Raw genomic sequence first — 27,671 nt, forward strand, 5'->3', positions numbered from 1 at the left:
CACCTAAACATTCCCACTTCATACCAGGAATACTGAGCCTTGTGCTCAGCTCTTCTTCTCTGTTCGTCTATGAGAAAATTGCAAATCGTCTGCTAGCAACCAAACTCCATTGTTTATGTTTCTGGTGCTCTAACTGCCTGGCCCTAGAACTGCCTGGATCAGAGAAGCCATTATTATCGATTGGCATATCAGAGAATGATTTTCAGCTGTGTTAGCTTTAGAGAAAAAAAGGAGGCAATAGCAACTGTACGTGTTTGCTATGCAGATTGACCTTCTTGTGAAGCTTTACAACGTCATTACAGTCTGGGCAGTTAACAAGCTTCTATTTGGATTAAAGAATTGTTTTCATGATGAACGCTACAATTTTCTTTTTGTTATCGCTACTGAGTCGCCTGGATTAAGCTGTGTAGCTACTTGTTTTAGCTTCAATATTTCGGGTTATCTGATAACAGGTTAGGGTAGTTTAGGATGGTCCGAGGAGCCGGTGCTTCTTATTTTCTGGAATGCAGTAAAGAGGGAGGAGACAGAATTGTTGAAAATTGGAATGGAAGCCTATGTTGGGCATTCCGAGAGAAGGGATCGAGTTTTGTTTAAATAACTGGCCAATTAGGTGAGTAGTTCAAGGTTATTTCATTGACAGCGCAATTAATTTTTGAGCTTCCATGGTTTTGGTTTGCTGTCGCTGGTTGTAATTAAATTGCATTAGCCGGAAAATGTGAGGTGACCTCAATCTTTGGACGACCTGCAAGTCATTGGACTGTATGCATGAAGATGAAGAACAGATGCCAAGAAAAAAGAAATCTATAGTGAAGTCAGACACTTGCTCCAAGTGGTCCTTTGCCTAATCTTTGTTGCCATCCACCTAGACCATCATGATGCAGCACCTTATTTGGATGTGGGCACAGGGGGATAATGAATCTCAAACTTATTCAGTTAGGAAAGTTCCAACTTCCCGAGTATTACTCCCCTCCACATTGGGCTTCAGTGGGATGGTTTAAGTGGCACTAGACTATTAAACTACTCCATGGAGATATTAGATATACATGGTCGAAGTCGTGATCCCCCTTCATAATTCGATGCTGCTAGAGCAAGGAATCAGGAGGATTCTTCTATACGTTACCTCATCTTTTGCCTTTTTCTATCCATTCGGTGTCATGAACTGATCTGAGATCTCAAGTTCGAAGGGGATGATATGGCCCTCTTCGTGATTACTTTTCACATTCTTGCATACCCGAGCATCCAGATGGAAAGGGAAAGGTGAGCTCAACAAACTCTCACCCACTGCTCCAAAGTGACTTGACATTTCCATGTTGGTTGGTAGAGCCAGAGGTAGTCATTTACATTGGATACCTTGTGAAAAGAAGGGGGGGTGACACAGTGCTTGTAATTCACCTCTACCGCTGCATGCCTAAAAAGGACGCGAACATGAAGATGCCCACATAGATACACATGTTCGGAAGGAAACAGAATCTACCTACACCAGCACCACCTCCTGATGACCTCTACAACAACCATTATTGCCCATATAAAGACCCCAACACTTCTCAGTTCTCACCAACATGATACTACGTCGTATCGTATCAATTTCACAAACCAACATGATGATACTACCTCATCGTATGTAACACCGCAACCACTCACTTCTGCATTCCGACTTCCCAATCTCTGGCACTTTTTCGCATAGGAAACAGGAGACTATCGTAGTGGGATCCACTGACTAATTTCACCTCGTATCTGCTTGACGCTAAAGCCTTTATCCTCTACATACTTTTTGGGATAAAATAAAATCATCCTAATGCAAGGGAACCGGTCGACACCCGTAGTTGAATCATGAATGGTTTATTTTGGAGTGGTGCAACACCACTTCAAAATGTTGCACCACCATGGAAATCTACATCAACCAAAGGTAAAGATGCATTGAAGATAACTACCTCGCGTCATATGGATGAACCTCCATGCTAATGCTACAACCAATCCCCGTTCCAAACATACTCCAAACGCATAAACAAAATCCAAGCTTCCAGCCCAAGTCGTTGAAATTTACCCTTCGCTAGCATTATACTGACGAAATCTTACCCACAGATTGCAGCAAGTAGACGAATCAAATCTAAAAAGCAGTAGACATTATAAGGAGGCAGTATCAGTGGCAGACAACACAAACAACCAGGAAATTATATGGTTTGGCCGTAAATATGGAATCACAGTGCAGTCGACAACTTCCTTTAGTGGTAGGCACTCCAATGGAAGCAGTAAAAAGTTGCCATGATTATTTATATACGTAAAAAGAAAATGAGAGAGAAGGGGAAGATACCAAGCTTCAAACTGTCAAGAGTCATAATGATGCAAGCATTGTTCCCCCGAACAAAAAAGCATCACCGGATGAAGACATCAAGTGGAACACTTTTAGTTTATAAAGTCTAGCATCACTTCTTTCATGACAACGCAATTTATTCTCTGCCATCCTGATCCAGACAGAACTATTGGAGAGAAAGTGACTGGACCTGGATAAAGCTTCAGAAATCCATTCCATATTCTTCAATATTGGGATCCAGAACTGAAAGAAGCAGAAAGTTTTATAGAGCAGCAAAGCTAACAAAGCATAATGAAAACCAGTGAAGGAAATGATGGGAGAACAGCAGACCTCAATCCGGGAGAACGGCTGAACTTATATCTAGCAACAAATCAACCCTCAGCCTTCGGAGACCCTGATCCACAATCAGGCAGAATACCTAACAAAGTTTTTTCGTGTAATTACTGCAGGCGGAAGTTTTACAGTTCACAGGCACTGGGAGGCCACCAAAACGCCCACAAGAGGGAAAGAGGTGCAATGAGAAGCTATCAATCTCAGTTCATGGTGGCTTTCCCGGTCAATACTTCCATGATCAGATCACTCGGCGTGCAGGCACACTCACTTGTACACAAAACAGACGGAGATAGAGGTACGATGGTTGCAAAGCTTACTGAAGCTAATATGGGACCTCAGATGCTGCAGTGCCGCGAAGAAACCATGGAACTGATGTGGCCAGGAAGTTTTCGACTTGATCAAGCACCGCCGCAGCCCAAGACATCTAATCAGGATGAGCTTGACTTGAATCTCAAGCTCTAAAGAGCATCTGTCATAAATTAGCAGCACTGTAATCTATCTTATACTCAAAACCTTCTATCTTCCTACAGTTGGAACTGTTAATTTGATCAATTGCTGAGAAAACTCGAGGCATGAGAGATAGTTCAGCTCTCAGAGAGTTTTATTGTGTCATGTACCGTAATTCTAATAGTAGGGCAAACCCCCATTGCCAGCTTAGCGACATACACCATTTTCCGCAGCTTCTTTCTCTTCATTTTGCTGCGTCTAGAATTATTTATACATTATTTGTTAGCTTCAGCAAGAAGATGATTCATTCATTCACAGTACTTTTTTCAACCTTCTCGGAGTGGCGAAAGATCTTTACTTATTTGCTTACCCATGACGAAACTAGCATATTATTGTTAATCTATTATCCTCTAAATAGCAGGCGCTTTTGCCAGAACACTTCTTTCTGAGTGTAGTAATTCTCACTGCACACTCGGCCCTAAATTTTGCATGAATTTTTCATCTTCGAGATAATACCCCGTGACGTGTACTCCAATAGGACAAATACGGGCCAAAATAGTCGTTTGATTGAAAGATCAACTATATGTCCCTCAGCAGTTCATATAAACAGACAACCACAAATAACTACAGCATGAATACTGTATTATTAGATCATCCCATAGCGATCATCAGTCCTAACACACAGACGCTAAACAATGTGCTGCAGCAATCCCACTTGCCTCTCTAATTCTTTTTTTTTTTTTGGGTCTAAAATAAAATTCTGTAATGATACGTTAACACTTTCTGCAACTTGCAGAGCTACAAATCACTTTTCTTACTCTGGATATTAAGGCCCATCTGGACAAAAAGATTTCTATCATTTCAACAAGTTGACACCATTGGCCACTTCTTTTAAGCCACTTTATCATCTATATCATTTCCATTATTAAGGCTGCTTTATATCTCCTTCGTTACGCTTTATACGTTTGTGCTTTGTTTCATGGCATAACAGACAAGGACATCATATCAGTTTGAAAGTAGTACAGATTCACTATTGCATTCTCTTTGGCCCCTAAACAATCAAACATAGCATCAATGAAGTTACAAGGCATGCTAGCAGGTTCAGTAATCCAAAAGGATATTCAATTCTATCAAACATCTTTCAGAATTTCTTCCTCTATAATCTAATATGATCTCAAATATTTGTTACAGCTCACAGAACGTCTGGGACCTTAAGCTTTTGGCACTTGTGCATGATTATGGGAAGCCTTTGACTGATCAAGCTAGGATCACTATACGCAGCTGAATCAACCGAGTATCCCTTCTGCAACAATTAATCAAACCAACCAGCTTAGCGAGAAAAACAGCACCAAGGAAGAGAATCATCAGAAGCAAATCTCTTAAGCTTTCCATTCAAGGATTAAAATAGGTAGTGACAGAATAAACAAATAAATTCAGCAGATATTGAGCGTGGGCAAGACCATTTGGGTTCTGAAACCGTAGTTCACATATCAGAATGAATATAGAAAATGGACAGCTTCAAATGTGTACTTAAAACGAATATCTTGAAGGGCTTTCCTTTCTTATACAGATACGCTACTCTTTTAACCTTCATAATCAATTTACCGAACCAGTTATTGATAAAATCATCACGTTGACTGACAAAAAGAACTCCTAGTTTGCCAGAGCAAAAGAGAAAAGAGCATGAAGAGGGGACAAGGAAAAAGAGGAAAGACAGTCTAACAAGTAGCTTCAAGATGTCAACAATAGAAATTTCAGGAAGTTGAACAGATGAATTAGCTCCCTGCAGTGTAGAAGAAAAAAGCTATTTAAAAGATGAAGAAAAAGATAAAACAATTCACAACACTAGGAAGAAGAACGTAGAAGATTTTTGAAAGGAAGAGGAAGCAAACTAACAGAGGACAGGGAATTAAATGTAGCCTCTCTCCAGCAGCTTTCTCGAAGAACATTTGGTTTCATACTCTCCCCAAACATGCAATGTATCCGAGTGTCCCTCAATCTCATAAGCACTCCATCAACTCTGAGCTGTGAGAAGAAATTCAAGTCCAAACCCAGGTGAAATGAATGCTCAATAGAGACTCAGTTTGCCCCAGGCATAAATAAAATAAGAAGGAAAGTTCATTGCTTTACAAAGATCACTCACCCAGAAACGCAAGAGAAGAAACCAACTACTAGGCATGACTCTCTGCAAAATCACAATTCAAAGAGTGTAAAGGAAGTTGATCACGTTCAAGCTAGCTGGTAAAAGGCACAGGTTCAAGTTTTACCACTTTTACTGTCAAAAGCGACACTCCATTATCAGCTAATTCATCTTCATATAAAATGACCTGTTGTTCGAAACAACTTAGTCAAGGAGCCACAAAAACACCATGGGATGGCAGAGTCAAGAAATAAAATATTCAGTCACTTACTTCATCATAGAATAGAATTGGCTCTTTGGATGCCAATGCAACCAAATCAAGTTGCTCCTCACAGTCTTCCCAACATAGATTGCCATTGCTTTCCTCTGACGCTCCTCTTTGCTGATTAGTCAATAAGAGCAGATATCTTATCAATGTAACAATATATAGCAATTGAAAAAAATGGAAGCAATCTCCTTCAGTTTAGGCAAATGGAGCAATCCAAGAAAACATCTCCAATGGAGGAATCAAAGAAACTTCAGCTATGAGTTATCCATTACCTTAAAAATCAATTACTATGGATCATAGATATCACAATAAGCAAAAATATTTGCAAGAGGAACATTATAACATTGCCAAGAACCAATCCTTAAAAATTTATTTGCTAGAAACCCGATGTAAAACGATCATAAATTTTAACTTAGAGATGATAAAGTAGATAAAACACACCTCAGAATTCGTTTCAATAGTTTCACTACCAGAATATGGTGTTGTGAAGGTGTAATCATAATCTAGAATTACTTGCTGAGAAGGTTTGCTGCAAGACAAAAAAAGAAGAAGAATAAAAGTTGAAAGGATTGAACAATATGTAAAAGAGGTCATACTTGCAATGCACAAACCCAAAAATTCTACGGATACACATATGAAGTAAATAATGAAATGCTGTCAAAGCAAGCAAATTATGGCAGCTTAGAATCCAGGTGATCACAGTCTGAGATTTCGTTCACCCTAAGACATTTACTGTATCTTTGACGCAGAACAAATCTACCAGAATCCAGGTTCTAAATTTGAGACTATGGTTTTATGGGCAACTCGTTAATCCAGATAAAAAGCTAAACTCCAGTTCTGTAGCCCAAAGTTATCCAATTGATACTAATGGCTAGATGAGTCCTGAGGCAAACTTTAAGTGCCCACATCTCTGCTTACTATGGTAGCTCCAAAAGTAAGGATGAGAAAAACAAATTGAAACAGGAAACGTCCGCCTTCAATCAAGTTTTCGTTTTTCTCATTTTGCATTTAACACCATCGCATCTTGTTTTATAACCAACTCAAAAGCCAGTGTAGCACTAGAGAATGAATAGTTGAGTAAGTACCTTCTGAATTTCCATTTTGCAGCCGCTGGAACTTCAACAGGAGGCAAAGCTTCCTGCTTCCAGCCTAATAGAGCATCAAATGCATTAAAATGGATTCTCAATCCACTTTCCAAATGTTTAAGAACCAAGGAGCTATGTCCGAAAATCATCTCAGGCAAGTGGCATGTCCCTAGCTTTTCTTCCCACCTACATAAGAATAAGGCAAAGATCAGCAACTAATACAGAACAGGAAATTTCATCAAATACTTGTAGAAAAGAGCCTGACAACAGCATCGCAGGAGACCATCAATTAGTATGAACTAACATGATAGTTTGTCTAAATTCGTCCAAAAACAGGAAATGCAATCAGATACTTACAAAATAGTTGTAATACTGGGGGGGGGGGGGGGGGGGGGGGGGGCGGGGAGGGTGAGGCATCTGATTTTTTGTTGGTTGGGGGAAGGGGAAGAAGAGATAGAGAGAGGTAGTTACTCTTGGCGCTGGAGGGATTTGAGGATGGAAGCTTTGGAAGACTCGATCTCCCATCCATGTATCCGAAGTCCAACCCGCCCGTCCGGCAGCAACTCCGCTCCGGCTTCTTTCAATTCTTTCTGGTCTGCCTCCCACTCCATGCCCCCTACCTCACAAAACAAGCACCGTCACGATTTATGTCCAGTCCTGTTCCAGATTCTGCAACCCCCCTTCTGCTGGGCTGGCGACTGGAGCTGGTTTTCTACTTCCACAGGGATGGTTTCCGAACGGCGAGGATTCCAGCTACCGCTTTTTGTGAAAGGTCAGAATCGTCATTGCATCTTGTTTGTGTCTCTGTGTGTGTGTGTGTGTGTACACGCCCTCTTAATTTATTTCTTGATCTTTTATGAGTATATTAAATACTCAAGGCCCATTTTGGAAGGAACAAAAAATAGAGAAGAAAAGACTTATTATCATGACTTTTTTAACGAGATTCTCACAATATTAATTTGTTTGAGAATTCAACCCAAAAAAAAAAGAGTAAATCTTTCCTGCACTACACTGACGGGGTATACATTATCATCGTTGGATTCATGATACGTGTATAAAAATTGAATCTTAAATTTAAATTTTATATAATTATCATTCATCCAACGTTGATAGTATATACACTGTCAGTGTAAAAAATATTAATAAAAAAAAAGGTAGAATAATTTTGAACATTTTGATATGACAAGCATTTTTTAGTTCGCATTTCATCAATAAAGTTGGCAATCCTTTAGTTTGGTTTTCCTTTTATTTCTCTTCATTACCCATGCCCACAGTAGAAATTCATTCCTCCATTTCTCACCTTTTCTTTCCGCTTGAACCTCCCAAAAAAAAAACAAAAATAGCTATTCCTCTCTCTCCAAATTGTTTCATCCACAAAGTGAAATTGAGCTTTGGAAAAATAATAATTTACAAAAAAATAATGAGAGTAAAGCGGAGCTTATAGTCTAAATTTAGCTGAAAAATACATCCAACATATAAGATGAAAAGCAAAAAGTTCCATGTGGGTTGAAAGTCTAGACACTGGCCGAAAAGAAGTCAAAATCAACCAAGGAGCAAAATATGCTCTAAAAAGCAAAACACCAACAGTGAAAATTGTGCAATGGTTTAGGTTTACTATATGCAGATGCATAAACATTGGACTTCAGAATAACATACGTACTTTACATTTTCTTATTCAAGGTTGGGGAAAAAAAATTATTGTAGTCTCTTTATCAAATCCAGAGGATAAAACTCTCAGGTCAGCATCCATATCTGTCTTCTGGAGATGCAAAGCATCAAACCTTGACACCCACTTGATGAACTCGTCCACGAGCCACTTTATAGATTAATCTTCCCAAGACAGATCAAGACATATGGTGGTTATCCGTCAGAATTAAGATCTTTATGCACACTCAAAGTGGGGCTTCTTGAGCTTCTGAAGAATGCTTTCCAGTCACCACCTCAAAATAATGACTGGGAATCTCTGAGGGTGGACACAATGCTGCAACACGTTTGAACTGTTCACAAGAGTAATAGTACTAAAACAGTCAGTAGTTATTAAACAAATTTAAGCAACAGAGCCCATGACACAACTGGGTCCAAGTAAAGAAGAAAAAGAGAAAAAAGTACTTTACTGTGGTGCCACTTTTAAGTACAAAGTTGATAAGGTAAACAAAGTTAGGATACCTTGTTTTGCATGTATTTTTCTCTTAATGCTTGTGCAGAGGTCGGTCTTCTATTAAGCTGTAGATCATTAATGGCAAGGATACACTCCTTTAAATCAGATGCTTCGTAACCTGTATATCTCTGCAATGCCAAACTCTGCAGCAACTTAAAAGTAAGTCCATATCATAAACATAGTACAGATTACTGTTAAGACTAGAAGGAAGTGCAATCAATTCCTAATTAAGTTGAAGCTCAAAAAATTTGCATCTAGAATCCTCATTTCACGTGTGCATCAACAGACATATAATACAAGCACGATTATTCATTTGAGCGCTCTTTATTTGAAGTAACTTTTGGCATATGACTATATTAGATTAGATGTTGGTACCCGAGGAAAAAGTTCATGTTATCTTGCCAGCTAAGAAAAGCAAGGAGTAATCATTTTAAATCATTTTTAGGTATATTTGGTTTTATTTTTTCTCCAGAATTTGTGCACTTCGCAATTGGAAATCAAACATGTCGTTTCCAGATTTATTGAATGGCAAACTCTCAGGTGAAGAATGATAAAACTTGCTGACAAGCTTAAGCAGAAAAAGTAGTTCTCAACAAATACAGGATTCAGGCCTCAATTGACAGTGTGAATCTGGAAAAGGGAGGTAGATAGAAGAAATTTGTGATTTATTCTTTCTTTTGAAGTTTTTGGACTGCTTGACTCCATGGTTCAAAAATTAAAACTAATGACAGATTAATCTGCAGGTAACACGTCCTGCATGAACAAATGACTGATAAATGTGTATTGTATCTTACCCAGGGATGAATGCTTGGTAGCATTGTAAATCTAGCAAGAAAAATTGCTGAAGCAGCAATCATTGATGGCAAGAACCTCACACAGATATAATCTAGCAAGCTCAGCTCCGCCAGGTAACAAGCCAAGAACTCAAATTGCAAGTTGGAAAACTAGAAAAGACAAGGGAGCTTGATCACAGTTATTATTTTGAGGAGCGCAAAATAGAAGAAACATTACAAAGCATAGAGGGATTGGCATACTGTTGAGATTTCTTGTGCAGCCTTGGTGAACATTCTGCAAAGCCACCACACAAATGCCATGCGTTAATCAATGCTGTGCACATATAGGGTTGGAAGTGATAGATAAAAACAGCAACCAATAAAACACTTGAAAATTGGCTGACCTGAGAAAACTCTTTGCTGTTGGATTAGATGTATTGAAATTTAAAAACATTAGTATATTGCTCTCCATAGCTACAACCTGTATTTGACACCCAAACACAGCAAATGGAAATTTAGTAGGGCTTTCCAGAAAAAAAGGAAAAACATAAAAATTAGCTAGAGAAACAAAGAACCTCTTCTCTGGTGTACGTATTATCTGTTATGTAGCAACAATCTTCAATATGTGGCGGAGTAATTTCTTCAAACTTTCTGCAGTTAGAGCAGACAAAAGAGATTAACCAAGGCAAAGGCAAAGACTGACCAAGACAGTGGGGTGGGAGGAAGAAGGAACTAATAAGGTTCAGATGAGCATACGCAGCTACAAGCATGCTGGATACACCAAGGAGTTGAAGTTTCGTCCTCGACAAAGCATGTGAGGATAGGAATCTATCTATGTAGTTCACAGTCAGATAAAGAGTATCAGAGACAAGTTTGTATTCATCAACAACCTCCACCAGCCAATCAACTAGAATTTCTCGCATAGTTGGTGTTATGTCTTTCTGAACCTTCTCCATGTAATTGTGCAACGGCCTTCTGTTTCCTTCCACCTATATCATAAGAGCTAGACTAGTATGAGATTTTTATCGATCTGAACTAATGATAACATACTAAGAGAGGATGATTCACTATGTATATGAAAGGATACATATCCCAACTAACATGTCTTCGGTACAGAAAATTAAGCCAGGTTGAAGCATTCACTTTAATTACCCAGTATCCAGATTATTCACCTCAATATCTCCCCACAAGAATACACATAAAATCTCAATTATCTGCAGAAAGGTTATGTGTTCAATTTATTAAACATATACTTTTTGTGTTGATCAAAATCAATTTCTTAGCAGGCAAATAAAGGTGTAGCAGGTAACTTCAGGATAAGTGGTCCAAATATATTCTTCAAGCAGAATACGACTTCTTGGTGCAAATTGAATTTTTGTTTTCATAAAACATTCAGTAAAATTTGTCGTACAAGAATAGTACACTAATATTAATTGATATACTGCAACAAGAGAACCACTAGAAAACACTTAGCACTAAAACAAAAGATTGGCAATTAAAGACCTCCTAAACATCGTCAACCCCAAATTTCATGCACCCACAAAAGATACAAGTACCTAGGAATTACATTTGAAGGGGAATCAAAGATTTCACATAAAATCGCCCTGCAACATATTTTTGAAATCCAATATGAGAAACACTAAGAATTGGAAACTAAGATGTCCGATTATTTCATTTCCAAACAGTACCAACTTTTGGTTCGGCCTTATAGGGAATAAAAAACAATGGCTTAACAGCACAGTTTAATTGAGGAGAGAACAAAATTGATGGAAAATTTTAAGTTACCTCCAGTGAGCGAAGATGCTGATAAATGAGAGGGGCATCGGCATATTTGCGGGAATCATCAGGGCAACGATCAACATCAGCATCTGATTTCACTACCTCCTCTTTTTCTCTACTGGTACTGGATTTTGGTTTCGGGTGGACAGGCTTTGGAATACTGCTCAACTCGACAATCTTGGGGATGTTGGTGAGCTCACCCAAGACGACCCTCTTCTTGGCGGTTACTGAAAGTTGTTGCCGTCCTTGCAGAGACTCAATACTGGTAGTAGTAGTGGTAGCAGCCGTCATCATGGGCCGTTTCTTTGATGGCCGTGCGGTAGTGCTCCCCAGGCAGTTCTCTTGCTCGCCCATTTATGATTTGTTGTTGAGTACGTGAATGTGTGAAAAGAGTCTCCAACTTCGAATGTGGTTTTGAGGATCTAACTGTCTCTGTCGAGGTTTTCTTTTTTGGATGAAGATGGGAAGTGAGACCGAAGGAGATTGTGCGTTCGAGTAGGCGGGTGGGCATAGGGTAATTTTGTTGTGTTCAAAAATGAAATTAGCGCGCAAGTGATGGGATCATATTCATGGTAGTTTTCAATTCGCCCTTTTGTTCTTTTTTTGGCTCTTGGATTGGAACTTCATTCCATTCGGTCTATAGTTTCGGCGCAGGCCAAAACCAAGCATGAACCTGGCTTTGGATTAGCTGTTTTTAGAGTTATTTTTCAAAAATTTTACTGTAGCTGTGTATATGAAAAACTTTTACTATAGATGTTTTTTAGATTGTTTTTAGAGATATTTTTCAGTATTTTTATAATTTACAATTTTTTTGGGATATTTTTTTAAAAATTTTACACGACCCACCACTATTCCCTCATTTTTCCTCCCCCTCTCTGCTTTCTCTTCCTCTCCTCCTCCCCTCTATTTCCTCCCCCACCTCCTCCTTTCCTCTCCCTTCTCCCTTCTCCCCCCCTCCTTCCCCCCAACTCCAAACCCCTCTCCTGCTCGCGGGTGGTGGCTGCGACTTTAGCCACCACGATCGTCTTGGTCGCGGCTTCTGGTCGCGATCAGATTTGATCGTGCCTAGGAAGGTTGCGGTCAGTTGAGGGGAAGGAAATTGGAGGGCGGGGAAAGGGAAAAAAGAAAGGAGGAAGGAGAAGGAGAGAGAGGAGGAGGAAAAAAGGAGGAGGAGAAGGAGGAGGAGAGAGGGAGGAAAGATGGGCGGAGAGAGAGAGGAGAGAGGGTCGTGGGTGTGGTGATCGTGGGAGAGTGATGGGTAGTTGTATATTTTTTGTACATTTGGAGTTGTTTTTGATATATTGTATGGATATGGAGTTTTTGGAGTTGTTTTTTTTTTTTTTTGTGTATTACTGTAGCATTGTAGATGAAAAAATTATTTTTCAAAAAGTCTGAATCCAAACAGAGCCGGAATTTATCAAACCCAAACTTGGTTTCTAATTTCTTATTACTTTTTTAGTCTATAATGATTGAGTCAAGTTTTAAAAAAATTAAAAAACACATTTTCCAATCACCTTGTTTGGAAAGCCATTTGTTCACAAAAAATTTTTACGGAAATATTTTTCAATCACTTTTTTATCGTGCATACTTAAGCCTTGTTTGGATTGCGGTTTTCCATCGAAAAATTACGTCGTTTTCCGTGATCACATTTCCCTATTATATTTTTTCCTCACATACATCAAATCACTACAGTAATTTTTCCATGAAAAATCATGGAAAATGCAATCCAAACACAACCTTAGACTTTGTTTAATAACTCGATTCAACATTTAAACTTAACAAATTCAGATCTTGATATGTTTAGAACCGTTTGATAATAAAAAATTAAACATCTGAATTAATTAAGTAGAGCGCAAAATTTTCTAGGTAAAATTTGTTCCAAAAAATGTGGTAAGCTATTCATAAATCACTGAATGTAATATACACTCAAATATATTAAATTTAATACTTGACAATTTAATAATTTAATATGTTCAAATTTCAGTTTTAAACTTTAGTTTTATCAAACGCACATCATTACAATACATTTTATTATGAAATTTCAGAAAATAGCAATCCAAACGGGGGTCTGACTTTGACGTTAAACAGAATCAAGTTTAGCACAGATACAGTTTTAGATTTGGAAGGTTATGTGGTTATGGACTTCAGTTTTGGCTAGTTGTGGGAGCTTGAGCTTCGTGGAATTAAACCCTTGCCACATTGTGACCCGTAAAGGAATACTAACATCTAACTTTAACTCGGGAGAACTGCCGCATTTTATTTTTGTCGTCTGGCACTCCAAATTCGTGCACTCTTTTCGCCGAAGAGCTAATTTAGCACATGCTTTACTAAATTATCTCTTCAAAGCTGGAATTTACAGAAGCCATTGGATTGATAATATATGGATTGGCTCTTCCCACTTTCATTGTATATTCAACTTGTAATAATAGTAGTGTCTAATCTTACCATCAGTTGCCAAACACACAGACATCTGCTTCCAGCATACATGTCAATCCGACGCATCTTTTAATCTATATGAAAGCATAACCTTTTGATGCCATAAACCCAAATTTAATATTTAATGATCATTACATATGAATTTTGGATAAGGTATATGATTGATAAATATTCTTTTTTTTTCCTTTTTGTGGGACCTACGAAAAAGAACATACATTCTAAACAAAACTTCAGCAACGATGACCATCACGTTTGAGCCTCTGTCCGTGGGTTGCTCTGAGGCACTGCAACTTGGTTAAAGTCCCTGCAATGACTGCAAAGTGGAAACAACAAAGAACCTTCCGCCTCATCCAAACTCACGGTTAGTGTTGCAGAACCCGGCGGAATGGTTGACAGGTTTAATCAACTTCAGTAACCCTTGCCGAGCCAATGTGTCCCCAGCCACCTAAGTCACTGATCCAATGGCTGATGCTCAAACAGTACATATAAACACAATACTCGAGTGGGCAAAAACCCACAACCACCTCAGCAATCTCTTAAACTCAACAGAACAACCGTTACAAAGCTCCAATTATGAGCTGAAGTTCCAACTCACTCATGCATAGCTGGAAGATTGGCAGTTGGCTCTACAATAACAGCAAAGCCGATTGCTAATCAATGGAATGCTCTTTCTGCCATATTCCATAGTTCCCAAATGATGCTGCTTTTCAGTGCCGATACCAGTTCCTCCATGAGAATCAAATCCAAGTAACTTGCACAACTTAGTTACCACTTCTTGCCTGTAACCTGCCACTTCTACGAACAGACTGAGATTTTGATGCATTAACATTTGAGACCTGCTTGGATGTCTCCTCAGCACTGGATAACTGATCAGGCTTTTGATCGTCTACCTGGGTACACCTTCCATTAATGGAATCTGGGCTGAAGTCAATTGCTGAATTCCCCTCTCCTGTACCTGCAATGTGCTGCCCTTCAACACAAGGATTGGTTTGGGGAAGAGCCATCTTTCCCTCCTCATTGCAAGTAGCACTTTCCAAGTTAGATTGTTCACCATGCTTAGGTACCTTTTCATTTATTTCAGGTAAAGAGGTGCCATTTATCGAAGTGGTTCCTGTCGTTTTTGAGTCCATGCGAGATGAATGACGACAACTCCAACGAGCATTTTCAAACCATTTACTAACCTGCATGACAAAAGGTAGAAAGAACTCAGACCCAGAGAAAAGTTTATAAACAGTCCATAACGCAAGAAAGAAAATGAACAAACCTGCTGGATCCTGAGGCCCAATTCTTTGGCTAAGCTTTCTTTCACACCGTGCTTTGGGTACTGATTCTCCCTAAAAGATTCAAGAAGTCTCTGCAGGAACATGGTGACCAACTTTGTTAGAAAAATGAGTTGAAGGAAAGGATGTCAGTTTTTCCTTTTTTTTATGAGGACAGGTGTCATCTTCTTTAGCTACCTTTTGCCAATTTAACTGTTAAATATTTGGCTCAGCTTTTTCAGTAGATTATTTGATCCTCCTATGCTTTTTTCTTAAGCTTACACTACAAAGTTTGCAGACAGTTCACATAATCAACTATAGTCTCCCAGATCATGGCTACAAATTTGCTTTTCAGCGCACAACAAATTCCCAGAATTCTTTACAAAAAACTGACTATTCAACATACATAGTTCTATACTTTAAGAAACTAGGCAAATATCTACAAGGTTGCAACCCTAGTCCATGTCTGATTGCCGATATGAATAATGGTTTCCATTTAAAGTGTCCACTAAAAAAGTTAGAGAAAGAAGCATAATACAAATTGTCCTTGTAGTTGAACAGATTAGGCATCAAAAAACCTTCATCAGTGGACCTATTTCCACAAGCAGGCAAATTACATTTCATAATTACATAGAATGGTTAAGGCTCTAATTGCTTATACTTTCAATTAGCTGATGATTCAACAGGAACAAAGCAGCATTAGTACCTGAACTATACCATCCCCAAGTCTTTGGTAAGGTCTGCCTGTCCTCTTGCCACTTGAACCACCTTCAGTAGAAATTCTTGGTGAGTCAACAGACATATTGTTTGAACCCTCAATTTCAAACTTTTTATTGATCTTCTCCACAGGTGTCATTTCAAAGTCTTTTTGGTAGCAATTTTCATCTTTAATATCTGCCCCCTTATGTATTGTTTCAGGTTCATTGCTTGGCACTAGAATAGCTTTCCCAGTGCTTTTCTTCCTTCTCCTTGGGCCAACAGTTTCCCCGTAATCTTCATCACTTGAGTCAGAAGAAGTATCACCATATGTTTCCTTTGAAGGTCAGGCATGTAAGGCAAATAAGTCAACCACAGAGAACAGGATAAAAACATCAAGAAAAAACTAGAGATCAGAGGCAAGGATTTAAAGACTTGAAGAAATAGTGACGAACAAAAATGCAATGTGACGAGAGTAAATTAAGTCACAACTCAGTTTCAAGTTAGGTAGTTCTCATATTTTGTCAGAGCAATTGGGAAAAAATTAACAGGTTTAATGTCTGGTCAAAGTAATCATCAAAAGATAGAAAGAAAGAAAAAATCAGCTTTTCCATGCATTTCCAGATTCCGTATGGATTAACTTATTTATGTTACAAAATCATATAACATGTGAAAATTCATATTACGGATAGAAGACACAGATCAAGGAAATATGAGTTAAATAAGGCTGCTAAGGAATATAAGCCACAAAAACAATTAAATTTAGAATTTATGAGGGCTCCAACAATTCAAAATCAGTGACTGCCCATGAACTAACACCCCTGCTTCATTTCCGCTGCTAAGTTAACTATGAATTACGCCAATAACTCACTTGGTCTGGTCCTTTTTTTTTTTCCCGGTAGCCATTCTTTTCGCATCAGCAACAGTCTCTTTATGCTTCCGATTTTGTTTAAACACAATCAAAGCAAAAAAGGAAATTGTAGCACAGTAGACCAAATACAAGGAGGCATCAAAAGGACACAGAAAAAAATGAACTTGACGATAAACTTGAGCCAAGAAGGTCATACGTCTGGACTGAATGGCCTCAATCAAGCTGCTCTCAGAAGCATTTGCTAAATTTTAAAAATGAAAATATCAGGTAATGGTCATGCAAAGATGGCGTAGGTTAATTGCAATTTACCCCCCTCAAGCTTTCAAATTTTACAAGCACAAGCAAAATAACCAATAGTAGAAAAGGTGGATGAATAAATATCAGAAATACAACAAATGTTGATGATTGCATAATAGAAGCATCACGGCAAACAAAGGCCTAGTATATACATATCTACATTGCATCATGGCCATTTTACTACACAAAAACATTGTTAAGAGTTAAAGCATTATATAGAATACTAGGCTATGATATATTTCCACCATCAAACTGTTAAACAAATGAGGGGTTGGGTACGGGAGGGGGGAGGAAAAGCATTACAATTTAGATGTCAATTGTGCTTTGCTTCATGAATGACTTAAGGTATGGTGGACATCTCAATGACGGCAACCAATTGATGCACGTGTACAGACATATATAGCGAGACTCTGAAAAAGAAATATAACAGCTTACTTCATGCAGCTTCTTGTAGTCCAATCTTTCTACGTGTCTTTTCCCAGATACAGGTGCATCATTAGACTCCAAAAGGAAGGATAGTTCATCACTCAAAGAATGTCTCTTATCTCTACCTACTTTAAAGATTTGACCGATAGAACCCACAGCTAGGTTGCTCTGAGTTGATACAGAAGATACATGGCCTGCTTCTTCACCTAGCGGTTCTTTCTCATGAAACATGGCACCAAAATCCTCCGAGTCTGATGAAAAATCAGAACTTGAACTTTCCTGCTTAGCAAGCTCACCATGGTCTGCGGCACTGGGGTCAAAATCATCATCTTCTGAATCATCAGAAGGAAGCCCCAAAATCTGTTCAGCTTTAACAGCACTCACTGGTTCCTCCGAGGCAGAAAAGTAATCAGATTCATCAGAACTTGATTCCTCTCCCAAAACCATATTATCTACTTCCGGTTTATCAGGGTCATAGTCATCATCATCTGAATCATCTGATGGAAGTCCAGAATAATCATCCATCTTCATTCCAGATGCTGCTGCTGCAGCCTCCTCAGGAAACACCTTCTGCATATGAGTCAAAGAGCCATTCATGAGCAACTAATGACAAAGATCCAAACAGTATCTCCAAAGAAAATAAGCATACCTCCCATTTATCAAGGACAGAAAGATTTGATCCCTGAAAATCACTAAGCAATTCAATGCAGTCAACTTTGCAATCACATCCAGGACAAAGCCAACCTTCTTCATCAGGGGGAACTGTTTACCACCATAAACGGAGGAAAAAGAAAGAAAAGCTACATGAGATACTACACTAATTAGATGAATAAGTATGACAAGTACCATGGATTAAGTGGTTTGGAAATTACTATCTTCTTTCAACAGAGGTGGTTCCAAACAAAATTGGTGGAATCCGCGTTCACAAGCTCCATCACAAAGAATAATATCATTATCCAGTGTCAAATCCTTTGAGCCACACTTCGCACAAAATATCTGCATCAAAAAGAGAAGCAATCTTACTATTTCCTTATCAAGTATAAAGACCAACAGCTCATAGTCAATAAACATCTCCTACATCTTCACTGTCAATTTGTCCATCAGAATCAAATAAAGTTTCTGGAAGCTTTCCCTCTGCAAGTAACAAGTCAATCTGTCGAAATAAATCCCTTATTTTCAACTTGTAGCGGAAAATCTGAGATTTTGCCCGTTGAAGCTCCTTCTCAGGCTTTATCTTTTCTAGGCTGCAAAACATACCAATGTCATGAAATTTGATGTTAAAACATGCCAATTATCAGATCAACAATTACCAGTTATGCAATTTTCTATTAAGACATTGTTCAAAACTTCATAGAAAAAATAAGGAAGTCTAGCTCGACCAACCACAAACTATACAAGAATGCAATTGTTAAGCACACTAGAACCATAAACTATACAAGAAGACAGGTCTTCACGTATACTGGAAAGCAACACAACAATAAAATCCAACAGCAGCACCATGCAGCAACTTAAAAGCAGTGATACTATACTTGTCCTGCTTATTCCACAAATCAGAATGACCAAAGAGATATTTCAAGTATCCAAAACATCTAAAGCCATTGTTTTGCAACATTAAAAATAGGTTCAGTGCATAGAAATCATTAACCACATAATTCCTTTAAACAGCCATAATCCGTAAGACTAAGAACATCTATGTTAGCTGGGAACAATTGAATACCATGATATATTTTGTTGAAATAATTCAACAACAGCATCTTGTACACCCAAACTACAAAGCACAAAATATTGAAGAATGATACAATGCATACATCACTTCATCTGTGCATACAAACCTTTGTCCTTTCCAGCCTTCACCGGAGTAAGCATCAATTAAGTTCTGCTCATATTTTATTCGGTGGAGTAAATATCTTAGATGGGCCCTTATTCTTGAAAATTCGTTTACAGGGATGTTTCTTCTCTGCTTCTTCTTTCTCCTTTTTCGTCTGTATGCTTCAGTAGCAGCATCTTCCACCACATCTTTTTTCTCAGACTCTTTAGATTTCTCTTGTGACCTTGAGCGAAGAACTCTAGCAGTAACCGGAATGGTCGAAGTAGATTTCCTCTTCCTGGATTCGAAAGGAGTTCTTTTATCAAGACCTGACTCTCCACCAGCATTTACTGCACCTTTTTGTGTTGATTCTGTTTGCTGAGGATCAACATGCATGGATGCATCCTGAGGTTCTGATCCAAGACTGGCAAAAGCAGGAACCACTGCCACATTTTCACATGGGGATACTGAAATCTGTATGTATTCCTCGAGACCAGTAAGGTCAGGTGCTGCTATCTCTGTTTCTGTCAGTCTGTTATCAACATTGTCATCCCCTACAACTTGCTTCTGCTCCAATGGCTCAGCATTGGCACTTTCAGGCAAATACTGAATGTTATGCAATCTGAAGGACTCGAAATCTGAATTGTTGGTTAAACCATCTACTGTTTTCAAAATTTCCACACTATTAGCATTTGATTTTCTGATGCCTGTTTCTTCTGGACCTATATGTGCATCTTTGACCATCTCACATTTTTGAACCACCGACTCAGTGCATCGATTTCCAGAAACAAATCCATTACCAAGTTCCAATGCACGTTGCTCCGGGCTTAAGTGGCTCTCAGACAAGCTGCTTTCTCGTACTACATCCATATTCATGATCTCATAGGTTGAAATAGAGGAATAAAAAGTTGCAAATATTGTCCTGAGATGTAGGTAAGTAATCACTCTTTGCTTCTCAAGGATTCCAATAATAAGTGCACAAAGACGATAGATATGTTTGGATAAGAGATTATTTCGGATAATTTTTTGCCAAAAATACTGTAGCACTTTTTTAACATCATGTACATTAGATAAAAAGGTGGTTGAAAGATGTGTCTATGATGCAAGCAAATAAATTTGTTCAAATAATAAATTATCCAAACAAAACCTGTTTGTCATACAGCAATGAGCTCCATACACCTAAAAGTAACATGACAGGAAAATTCAGTAGTTAAATTTGACCCAATAACTGACGATTATTATTCATTCAGTCATTATCTGTGCAGTTTGTCAGAAAGGAAAATGACTGAAAAGGCAAATAATTCAAGACAATGTATGACTCCAGAATCCACATGGCTAAGGCCCTGTTTGATCAAGTCAGTACTTAAACTTAATGGATTCATATCTTAACATGTAAACGTGTTTGATAACCAACGATAGAACATCTTAATTAATTAAGTGGATATGAATTGTGTAGGCAAAACTTACTCCAAAAAAAAGTGATAAGCTATTCACTTATCACTTAATGCAGAATGCACTCATATATTAGGATTTCAGTATTTAGAATTCAACAACTTAACAAATTCAGATTTCAGATTTTAGTTTTATCAAATGCACTCTCTAAGTTGGAATAACAGTCCATTTTGTTTCACAACAACAAACAGTATTTTGTTTTCTTTGTTATCAACAGAAATCAAGATTCAAAGGATCTTAGATTCTCAGGTTTGCACACTAGATTACAAAAGCTTTAGGAAGGGAACTACAGCAGTCCTAGATGGACACGAATTGGTAAGAACTTCAAGGAGATCAGAGTGCATGGACGGATAATCATCCATGTACAAGGTAAAGAAAAAGATATCTATCATTCAAAGCCCATAGCCTTATGTTACCAATCCCTCTATCCCAAAATGATTCCAACTTCCCATGGAAGAAATTAAGATTTTCGGTGATAGTGCCCTAATTGAAAACTTTATCCCCGCCTGAATGCCCATGAAATGACTATTGTGCACAGCAATTAGGGCTATGTGATGATGCGTAATGCATGAAGCACACTCTCTTGGAGGTGTTACTAACACCAATCCTAGTATCATTCCACCATGAAGTAAGATTAGACTGTGGGATCACATCAAGAAGATTTCAATTACTGTAGAAGGGTATATCTTGGAAAGAGCATTTTCTTTTCCATTTAGGGTAATGATACCAATTTTGGGAGAGAGCAAAAATGGAAACATGACACTATCAATGGGAAAGAGTCAAGTAATCTACGTCTAATCTATGTCATTAGCTCGCTATTAACTGGATTAGATAGAAGCTTTCCCACCGTTTACTAAGAAAGCGCTGTAGTGCGATGGGCCTTTTCGCTCCTTGCCAGGTTACCTTAGCAAAGAAGTGAGATGATATTTCCAGTATACATAGGTAGATCCGCTCCAAACATTTCAAGCAGATTTTTCATCGCATTTGCATTTTCAGACTGAATTGCGTAAATACAGGTTCTTCTTTCAATTTTATTGAAACAACCATCTCTCTTTACCAGTGTAGAGGCATGACCTTAGGACCTATACCAGACAAAGCACACTGGATACAATTTGCCCAAACAAAAGTGTTATCTACTGCTCTGAGTTTTGAAAGCTCAAATACTCAGAATTAAACGTCTTAGAAGATATCATGGTATATCTTACATGCAGACCAATACTGAGGTTGATTTACAATATCAAGTGAGCATCCAATATTCAATATAAAGTGTTTCAAATGGTTAGGAAATTATAAACCAAGAGAACTCTGACAGAATAGAAACTGAAACTCCGAGATGATTTACAGTCTCCTTTCCAAGCAGCTTGGGAGTGACTTATAGAACTGCACTGCAGTTGTTACACAAGTTCAAGGCAAACCTCTCAAGAGGCTTATTAGCTTGAAATGCCAGTGACATCCAAATTGACGCGTTATCCTCTTGTTTTGGAGTTGATCTTTTCGGCCCAAGATATAACAAAAACAGTCGCAGAACATTACCAATTTTGAAAGACAAACAGATCTCAAAAGTAAAGATCATCTACCATCCACATTTTAACTAGTAGTATTATTTTGCTGAAGCAGACACAATTGACTATTACCTCCATTTCTATGACGTCGATGTGTTGAATTACTTTCATGCTGGTACCAAGTTTTTTTCTTTTTTACTTTGGCTGCAAACTAGAGTTTTATTCCTGGAGCCTGGGCAACCGGAAACAAGCTTCTTTACCATATAATGTCAGTCAGGGCCTGAAAATTTGATCTGAACATCCTTTTCTTACCCTATATATTGCAGTCCCTTCTCATTTCATCATCAAACCAATTACAACAGCGTCCAAGTCCTTGAGAAGTTCTCAAATTTCAACTATACTTCCGTCCCAAAAGGGAAAAGAAAAAGACTTGCCAACCCAACAAATGACAGAAAGATTCTAGAATTGAAAACCAAAGAACTTGAATAACAACGAATTTTAGCATATCTGATACATCCATGCGCAGCATTGCTATAAAAAATTATTCTAAAACTCTAAACCCGGGCAACAACGTAAAGTATTCAACTAGTAATTTCTTCTAACTCCAAAACTATAAATAAAAAAAAAAAACAAACAAACAAAGTCGGCGACGAAGAAAGGAAAAAACAGATATCGTAAACTCTTTTCTTCGTTTTTTTTTCAGGTTCTAAAACAGCAAATTTATCAGGATATGAGCTGAAATTTCCAATCTACACATTCTGAGAACTGTACTTACAATACATTCTGCGAGGGGAGGGAGAATGAGGTATACCTGAAGCAAAAGACGGCGAAAGAGAAAAGGAGGAGGAAGAAGCGAGAGAATCAGTGGAGTCAGATCAAGTGTAGGAGAAGTCTAGGGTTTTCTTGAGGAAGCGTCGGAGAGAGAAGATGATTTAGTAGTTAACGTGATGGACAGCAGCAAGAAAAAGAAAAGCTGTTGGGGATTGGCGGTTTCGGAGGCATTCTCTCGTCACCGCCGATATATTGCAGTAGTAGTTAAAAAAGATGAAAAGAAGAGCGGTCAGCTTATTATCGCCCTCTGCGCCAGGTGGGCATCTACGTTCCCCCCGGAGAGAGAGAGAGAGAGAGAGAGAGTCTAGTGGTGGCAGGGCCAAGTGAATTTAGCAAAGCACCAGCATGTTCAGCAATACAGCTCAAAGAGAGTGTGAAATTCCTTGATTTCGCCGCTATTTTGCGAGATTCCGGGTTTGTATTGGCAAAGCCGGTTTTGCTGAATCTTTGGATGGGAGAGGTCCTCGCTCCACAGCCCTGTCCTGATGTCATTGTTTTCTGATACTTCCAGAAGCAAGTTCCTTTTGGGCCTCGCATGTTCTTGCACTCTATATTTGGGTCTCGTAGAACCTGCAAAACACTATTCAACAACGGGCCTGCAATTGAGTTATGGGCTCTCATGTGGAATTAACATCCCACCTTCATTGCTTCGTACCTTGTTGGGCTCTTAACCCCACTCTAAATCCAGCAAACACGTCGTACAAGTGGGCTTAACAATTATGGGCATCAAATTTTTTTGTTTATTCGTTTTACACTTTTAGAATGTTTGGGCCTGCCAAGTGGGAAATCTCGATCTGTATGTGCCAATGATTAAGGTATATTCACTGTCCATGCTACTAACACGTTGTATAGGGCCCTTTCTAACTTATTACTGTAAGGTCTTTTATGCTCCAAGGAAATTTTCAAACATTATTTTGTATGTTTCACACGATATAAAAATTAATATAATCATATAATTTCAATTATACAATTTAAAAGTTCAAAATTTAGCAGTAATTTTAGTCACAAGGTCAGCTTTTATAAGGATGGGAGCCAAAAAAATAGTAAAAGCAAAGTTATTAAGCATATATGTGAGAACTTTGAAAATTTCCAAATACTGATGTATTTAATTATTTCTAATAATAATAGAGAATTTACCCTAAATTCCAGGTAAGTAGTATGTGTGTGTGGAAATGATAACATAATAGATATATAATTAATGTCCACTAACTAAATATGCAATATAATTAATGAAAGGGCCATGAAGATACTAGTGAGAAGATTACATCATTAAACAATATATATTCACGAGGATAACTATTTAACCGTCTTATTTTTTTCCCCTCAAAAGTTATCGTTCACTCTATATTAGTTTGGATAAGTGATAAAGAAAATTAAAACCATTTACTTTATTTATATTCTATTGTTTGATAAGGATAGGGCAACATGTAACATTAATTGGGTCTGTTTGGATTGTGAATTATTAGAGATATTTTTACTGTAGCACTTTTTGTGATGTGATATATGTGAGATAAAAAGGTAATTGGGAAAGTAAAAAGGTGTATTGGAAATTGAACGATGATGTAAGCAAATAAAATAAGGAAAATAAAGCCCAATCCAAACAAACCGATTTTTTAAACAAGTTGGACCACATTTCTTATAGAAATTACCAATTTTTCCAAAGGAATTCTAGGATTATTTGGTGGCCAACGGGGGCCCGTGCCCACCGTAAATCGATCCACCACTTCAAAAAATGATTCATCAATTGATTAGGCAGTTCTCTCAAGCCCAATAGCTATGTGCCGCAACCACCCCAAGAATAAGAGCAACTTCAATCCCACACTCAAAAGAAAGTAGAACCGGAAGTCTTCCACTCCGCAAAACCAAAACAACTACCATTACCAATTACCAGAGACCTTGAAAATGCTCGAGGGAGAGAGAGAGAGAGAAATTGCACTCTTAGAGGCGGCCGGGCGGTGAGCACAACCAACTTACCCTTATTTTCTCCTTTCACCAACCATAGACTAAGAAGATGCCTCGATTCAACAAGCAAAAAGTACAGCAAGGCAATGACCAAGGGGGTCAACTAGCAGGCGTTTTCCTTTTCTCTTTTTCCTTTTAAAGCCGGCAACTTGAAAAGGTCGTGGAATAAGACTTTGAAGCATCCACCCAATTATTAAATTCACAATTTCTTTTTTCTCTTTGCGTCTCTTTCATGAGTTACAGAAGTCTCCCATTCAGTATGTCGGAATTTCATCTTTAATTAAATCCTCCACGCGATAAAAGCTTTGACTTTGATTTTCCATCATCCACTCGAAGAAATGCACAGCAATTACTCTGTTATACTAATTATGACTACGTTTGCCAAGTGAATTTTTTAATATTTTTTTAAAACTTTACTATATAGAAGTTGTCAAAAAAAATTTAAGATAGAAAACTTTTTTCTTTTTTCTTTTCTTTCCTCTCTTCTTCTTCTCCCTTCCCCCTTCCCCTCTCCTTCCCCCACCACCTCTCCTTGCCTCCCGGAACCAAGCACCAATCGAAACTTCTTTTTTTTTGCTTTTTTCTCTCTCCCCCTCTCCTTAATACGATCTGGTCGCAAGACGAGGAGGGAGAGGGGGAAAGGAATGAGAGGGGGAGAGGCAGACAGAGAAGAGAAAGAAAGAAAAGAAAAAAAAAGAGGTGACCGGCGGCAAAGGTGGTGGTGGGTTGAGTTGGAAGAAGAAAGGAGGAAGGAAAACTTTTTTTTGTGTATTTTTGATATTTTGAAATGTATAATTTAAAAATTTTTAAAAAAAATTTTGACATTACTGTAGTTAAAGTTATTAAAAAGTTGGTAGGAAACAAATTTGGATAAAAACTCATTTGTCAAACAGGAATATTAGCTTCTAACATTTTGTTATCTTAAAATAACAGTACTAAAACATGCGTACGTATTGCTTTCGTTCTAATGCAGTAGACAACTCTCTGTAGTCTGTTGTACTAATCTCATCCCGTGCCAATAAGCTCTTATTCTTGCAGTCTTAAAATTAATGGTATTTAATTAGAATGAGTTAGTACTTGTAGTAGTAGTAGTACTGTTCGTTTGGGTTGCTACTTCCTCTTCCGTCCCCCCCATTTTACTTATCATGGTTAACTTTACATACAATGTTTTTTAACAAAAATGTATTGTAACGATTTAACGTATATGAAGTAGAAAGGTAATTAAAAAAAATATGTTCATGAAAAATATTTTAGAAAAAAAAAATTTCGCTAGAAAACCTCAATCCAATTCCAACGTGATCAACAGTATTCACCATCTCTTTAAGTTTTGACTGTGGAAAAAGATTTCTCAGCAATTGACTGGCACACTACCAAGGACCAAAGTTGAAGAAGCCGGTGTGCGCACGTTATAAATGCTCATTCCGTCCAACATAAAAATGATTCCAGTTCCAGTAAACACTCCGGGCCGAGCACTTCAACATACATATATACATACAACTACCGGTACAGGAAGTTTGCACTGGAGCATTAAGAGGATGTTTCCTTGACTGGGCCAAAATCTCCGTGCTTCACGTGCGAATGGTCTTTCATGCATGGAAATTGACTAGAAATTTAGCCAAACGACTCAACAGTGAGGCTGATATGACTGCCTCTTGTGTTTGTGGGTGTGTGTGGGTATACATGTACATAAAAAAAATAAAATAAAATTGAAGCTTCCGTCCAGCTTCCTTAAAAATTGCACGTTTCGTCCACTTCTTCTTACAACAGTTAGATAATGTGGGATTTTGTTTTATCCTTTGTGGACCATTATGTGCTATGGTTCTGAGGGACAAGGAAAAGGAAAAAGAAACAAAAAGCGTTTCGTCTTTTCATCGGAGATTGGAGTGAGACGACTTGTGTTTGTGTACTTGCTTCTACTGTGTGTGTGTGCGTGTGTATGCCGGGGACCTAACTGTCGGTTGGAGGTACCAAGTGGCATACAATTTTGTTCTTCCCTGTTGCTAAGAGGCTTATGTGTAGTCATTTTAGCTCTAGTCGTCGTCTTCTTCTTGTTCTACGTCGCAAATTCTTTGTCTTTCTTGTCCATGGTAAGAAAGCCAAAAGTTACAATTCCAAAATCTACTTTAGTTTTATTCAGGGTAACTTAATTAGTCGGTACAAAGAAAAACATCCTCATTAATTGTATAACGGATTGAAAACATCATACATGCAACAAAGAAACCAACCCCCCCACATCCCAACAAAAAAAAAAAAAAGAGTTTTCCTATCTGAAATGGAGATCCTGTTTTGTTTTCTAAGCTTCGTCGGATTTCGTGTAGTTTACTACAATTAATAAAATATTTTAGTAATGTTAAGTTCTTGCTTAGATTATTGTAAAAAATGGAAGTAGCACGTATTTCAAAATGCTTTCTTCCTAACTTGTAGTACTATCTTTTTGTGACTTCTTCCTTGATACTCGTCCAAAGCAAACTAGTTCGATCTACGGCTTCAAATAGATTGAGCACTAATGTTGCACCATGAGGCAAGAAGAAGCAAGGGGCTCCCTCCTCTTACTGCTGCTATAATAAAAGTAGCATGTAATTAGCTAGCTTAATTGGTTTATAACAACACTGACATTAATTGCAGAACATGTATAAGTAAGTAGGCCTCAATCTACTAGTACAACAAATTCTTGGAACCGAATAAACCAAAAGTTTCATTCACCCCATTTATTATCCCGGAAAATTATAATGAGATTATTGTGTTCTAAAACCTCATGCGAAAGTAAGTAGTAAATTATAACGAGTCACTACCTTATTCGAAGTTTGAATCCACAGAATATTGAAGATATAATGATAT

General features: G+C 38.0%; 4 protein-coding genes and 1 long non-coding RNA gene across 8 annotated transcripts; 2 read left to right on the forward strand and 3 right to left on the reverse strand.

Annotated features, from left to right (window-relative positions):
* The first annotated feature begins 2,602 nt into the window (after nt 1-2,602).
* LOC113731486 (zinc finger protein 7-like) lies at nt 2,603-3,106 on the forward strand. Its single transcript, XM_072077428.1, has one exon. It carries the CDS (start codon nt 2,603-2,605, stop codon nt 3,104-3,106), a length of 504 nt encoding a protein of 167 aa, XP_071933529.1.
* A 990-nt stretch (nt 3,107-4,096) lies between these two features.
* LOC113726490 (TIP41-like protein) lies at nt 4,097-7,429 on the reverse strand. 2 transcript variants are annotated; one of them, XM_072079502.1, is made up of 9 exons: nt 7,056-7,429; nt 6,585-6,770; nt 5,941-6,028; nt 5,503-5,613; nt 5,359-5,418; nt 5,235-5,276; nt 4,988-5,116; nt 4,815-4,874; nt 4,097-4,394 (listed from the first exon to the last, which is right to left on the reverse strand). In XM_072079502.1, the coding sequence occupies exons 1-9, from the start codon at nt 7,193-7,195 to the stop codon at nt 4,284-4,286; spliced, it is 927 nt and encodes a 308-aa protein (XP_071935603.1). In that variant the 5' UTR covers nt 7,196-7,429; the 3' UTR covers nt 4,097-4,283. The 2 variants fall into 2 exon arrangements, with proteins under 2 accessions (XP_071935603.1, XP_027106040.2); XM_027250239.2 differs by lacking the exon at nt 4,815-4,874 and having other exon boundaries at nt 7,056-7,428.
* A 748-nt stretch (nt 7,430-8,177) lies between these two features.
* LOC140036780 (putative cyclin-A3-1) lies at nt 8,178-12,560 on the reverse strand. 2 transcript variants are annotated; one of them, XM_072079505.1, is made up of 8 exons: nt 11,301-12,557; nt 10,272-10,504; nt 10,091-10,166; nt 9,920-9,996; nt 9,777-9,810; nt 9,537-9,686; nt 8,751-8,885; nt 8,178-8,581 (listed from the first exon to the last, which is right to left on the reverse strand). In XM_072079505.1, the coding sequence occupies exons 1-8, from the start codon at nt 11,646-11,648 to the stop codon at nt 8,477-8,479; spliced, it is 1,158 nt and encodes a 385-aa protein (XP_071935606.1). In that variant the 5' UTR covers nt 11,649-12,557; the 3' UTR covers nt 8,178-8,476. The 2 variants fall into 2 exon arrangements, with proteins under 2 accessions (XP_071935606.1, XP_071935605.1); XM_072079504.1 differs by having other exon boundaries at nt 10,091-10,504; nt 11,301-12,560.
* LOC113726494 (uncharacterized) lies at nt 8,880-10,303 on the forward strand. The gene is made up of 3 exons (XR_003457526.2): nt 8,880-9,385; nt 9,541-9,650; nt 10,173-10,303. It is a non-coding gene; the product is annotated as an uncharacterized lncRNA (long non-coding RNA).
* A 1,216-nt stretch (nt 12,561-13,776) lies between the features above and the next one.
* Nucleotides 13,777-23,341, reverse strand: LOC113726495 (pathogenesis-related homeodomain protein). Of its 2 annotated transcripts, XM_027250243.2 has the most exons (10): nt 22,852-23,341; nt 20,234-20,265; nt 19,112-20,008; nt 18,358-18,523; nt 18,152-18,275; nt 17,929-18,041; nt 17,289-17,849; nt 15,696-16,022; nt 14,995-15,084; nt 13,777-14,911 (listed from the first exon to the last, which is right to left on the reverse strand). In XM_027250243.2, the coding sequence occupies exons 2-10, from the start codon at nt 20,242-20,244 to the stop codon at nt 14,492-14,494; spliced, it is 2,709 nt and encodes a 902-aa protein (XP_027106044.2). In that variant the 5' UTR covers nt 20,245-20,265; nt 22,852-23,341; the 3' UTR covers nt 13,777-14,491. The 2 variants fall into 2 exon arrangements, with proteins under 2 accessions (XP_027106044.2, XP_027106045.2); XM_027250244.2 differs by lacking the exon at nt 20,234-20,265 and having other exon boundaries at nt 22,852-23,340.
* Nucleotides 23,342-27,671: the final 4,330 nt, after the last annotated feature.

The sequence above is a fragment of the Coffea arabica genome, chromosome 2e, assembly GCF_036785885.1.
Source record: "Coffea arabica cultivar ET-39 chromosome 2e, Coffea Arabica ET-39 HiFi, whole genome shotgun sequence".
Taxonomy (NCBI): domain Eukaryota; kingdom Viridiplantae; phylum Streptophyta; class Magnoliopsida; order Gentianales; family Rubiaceae; genus Coffea; species Coffea arabica.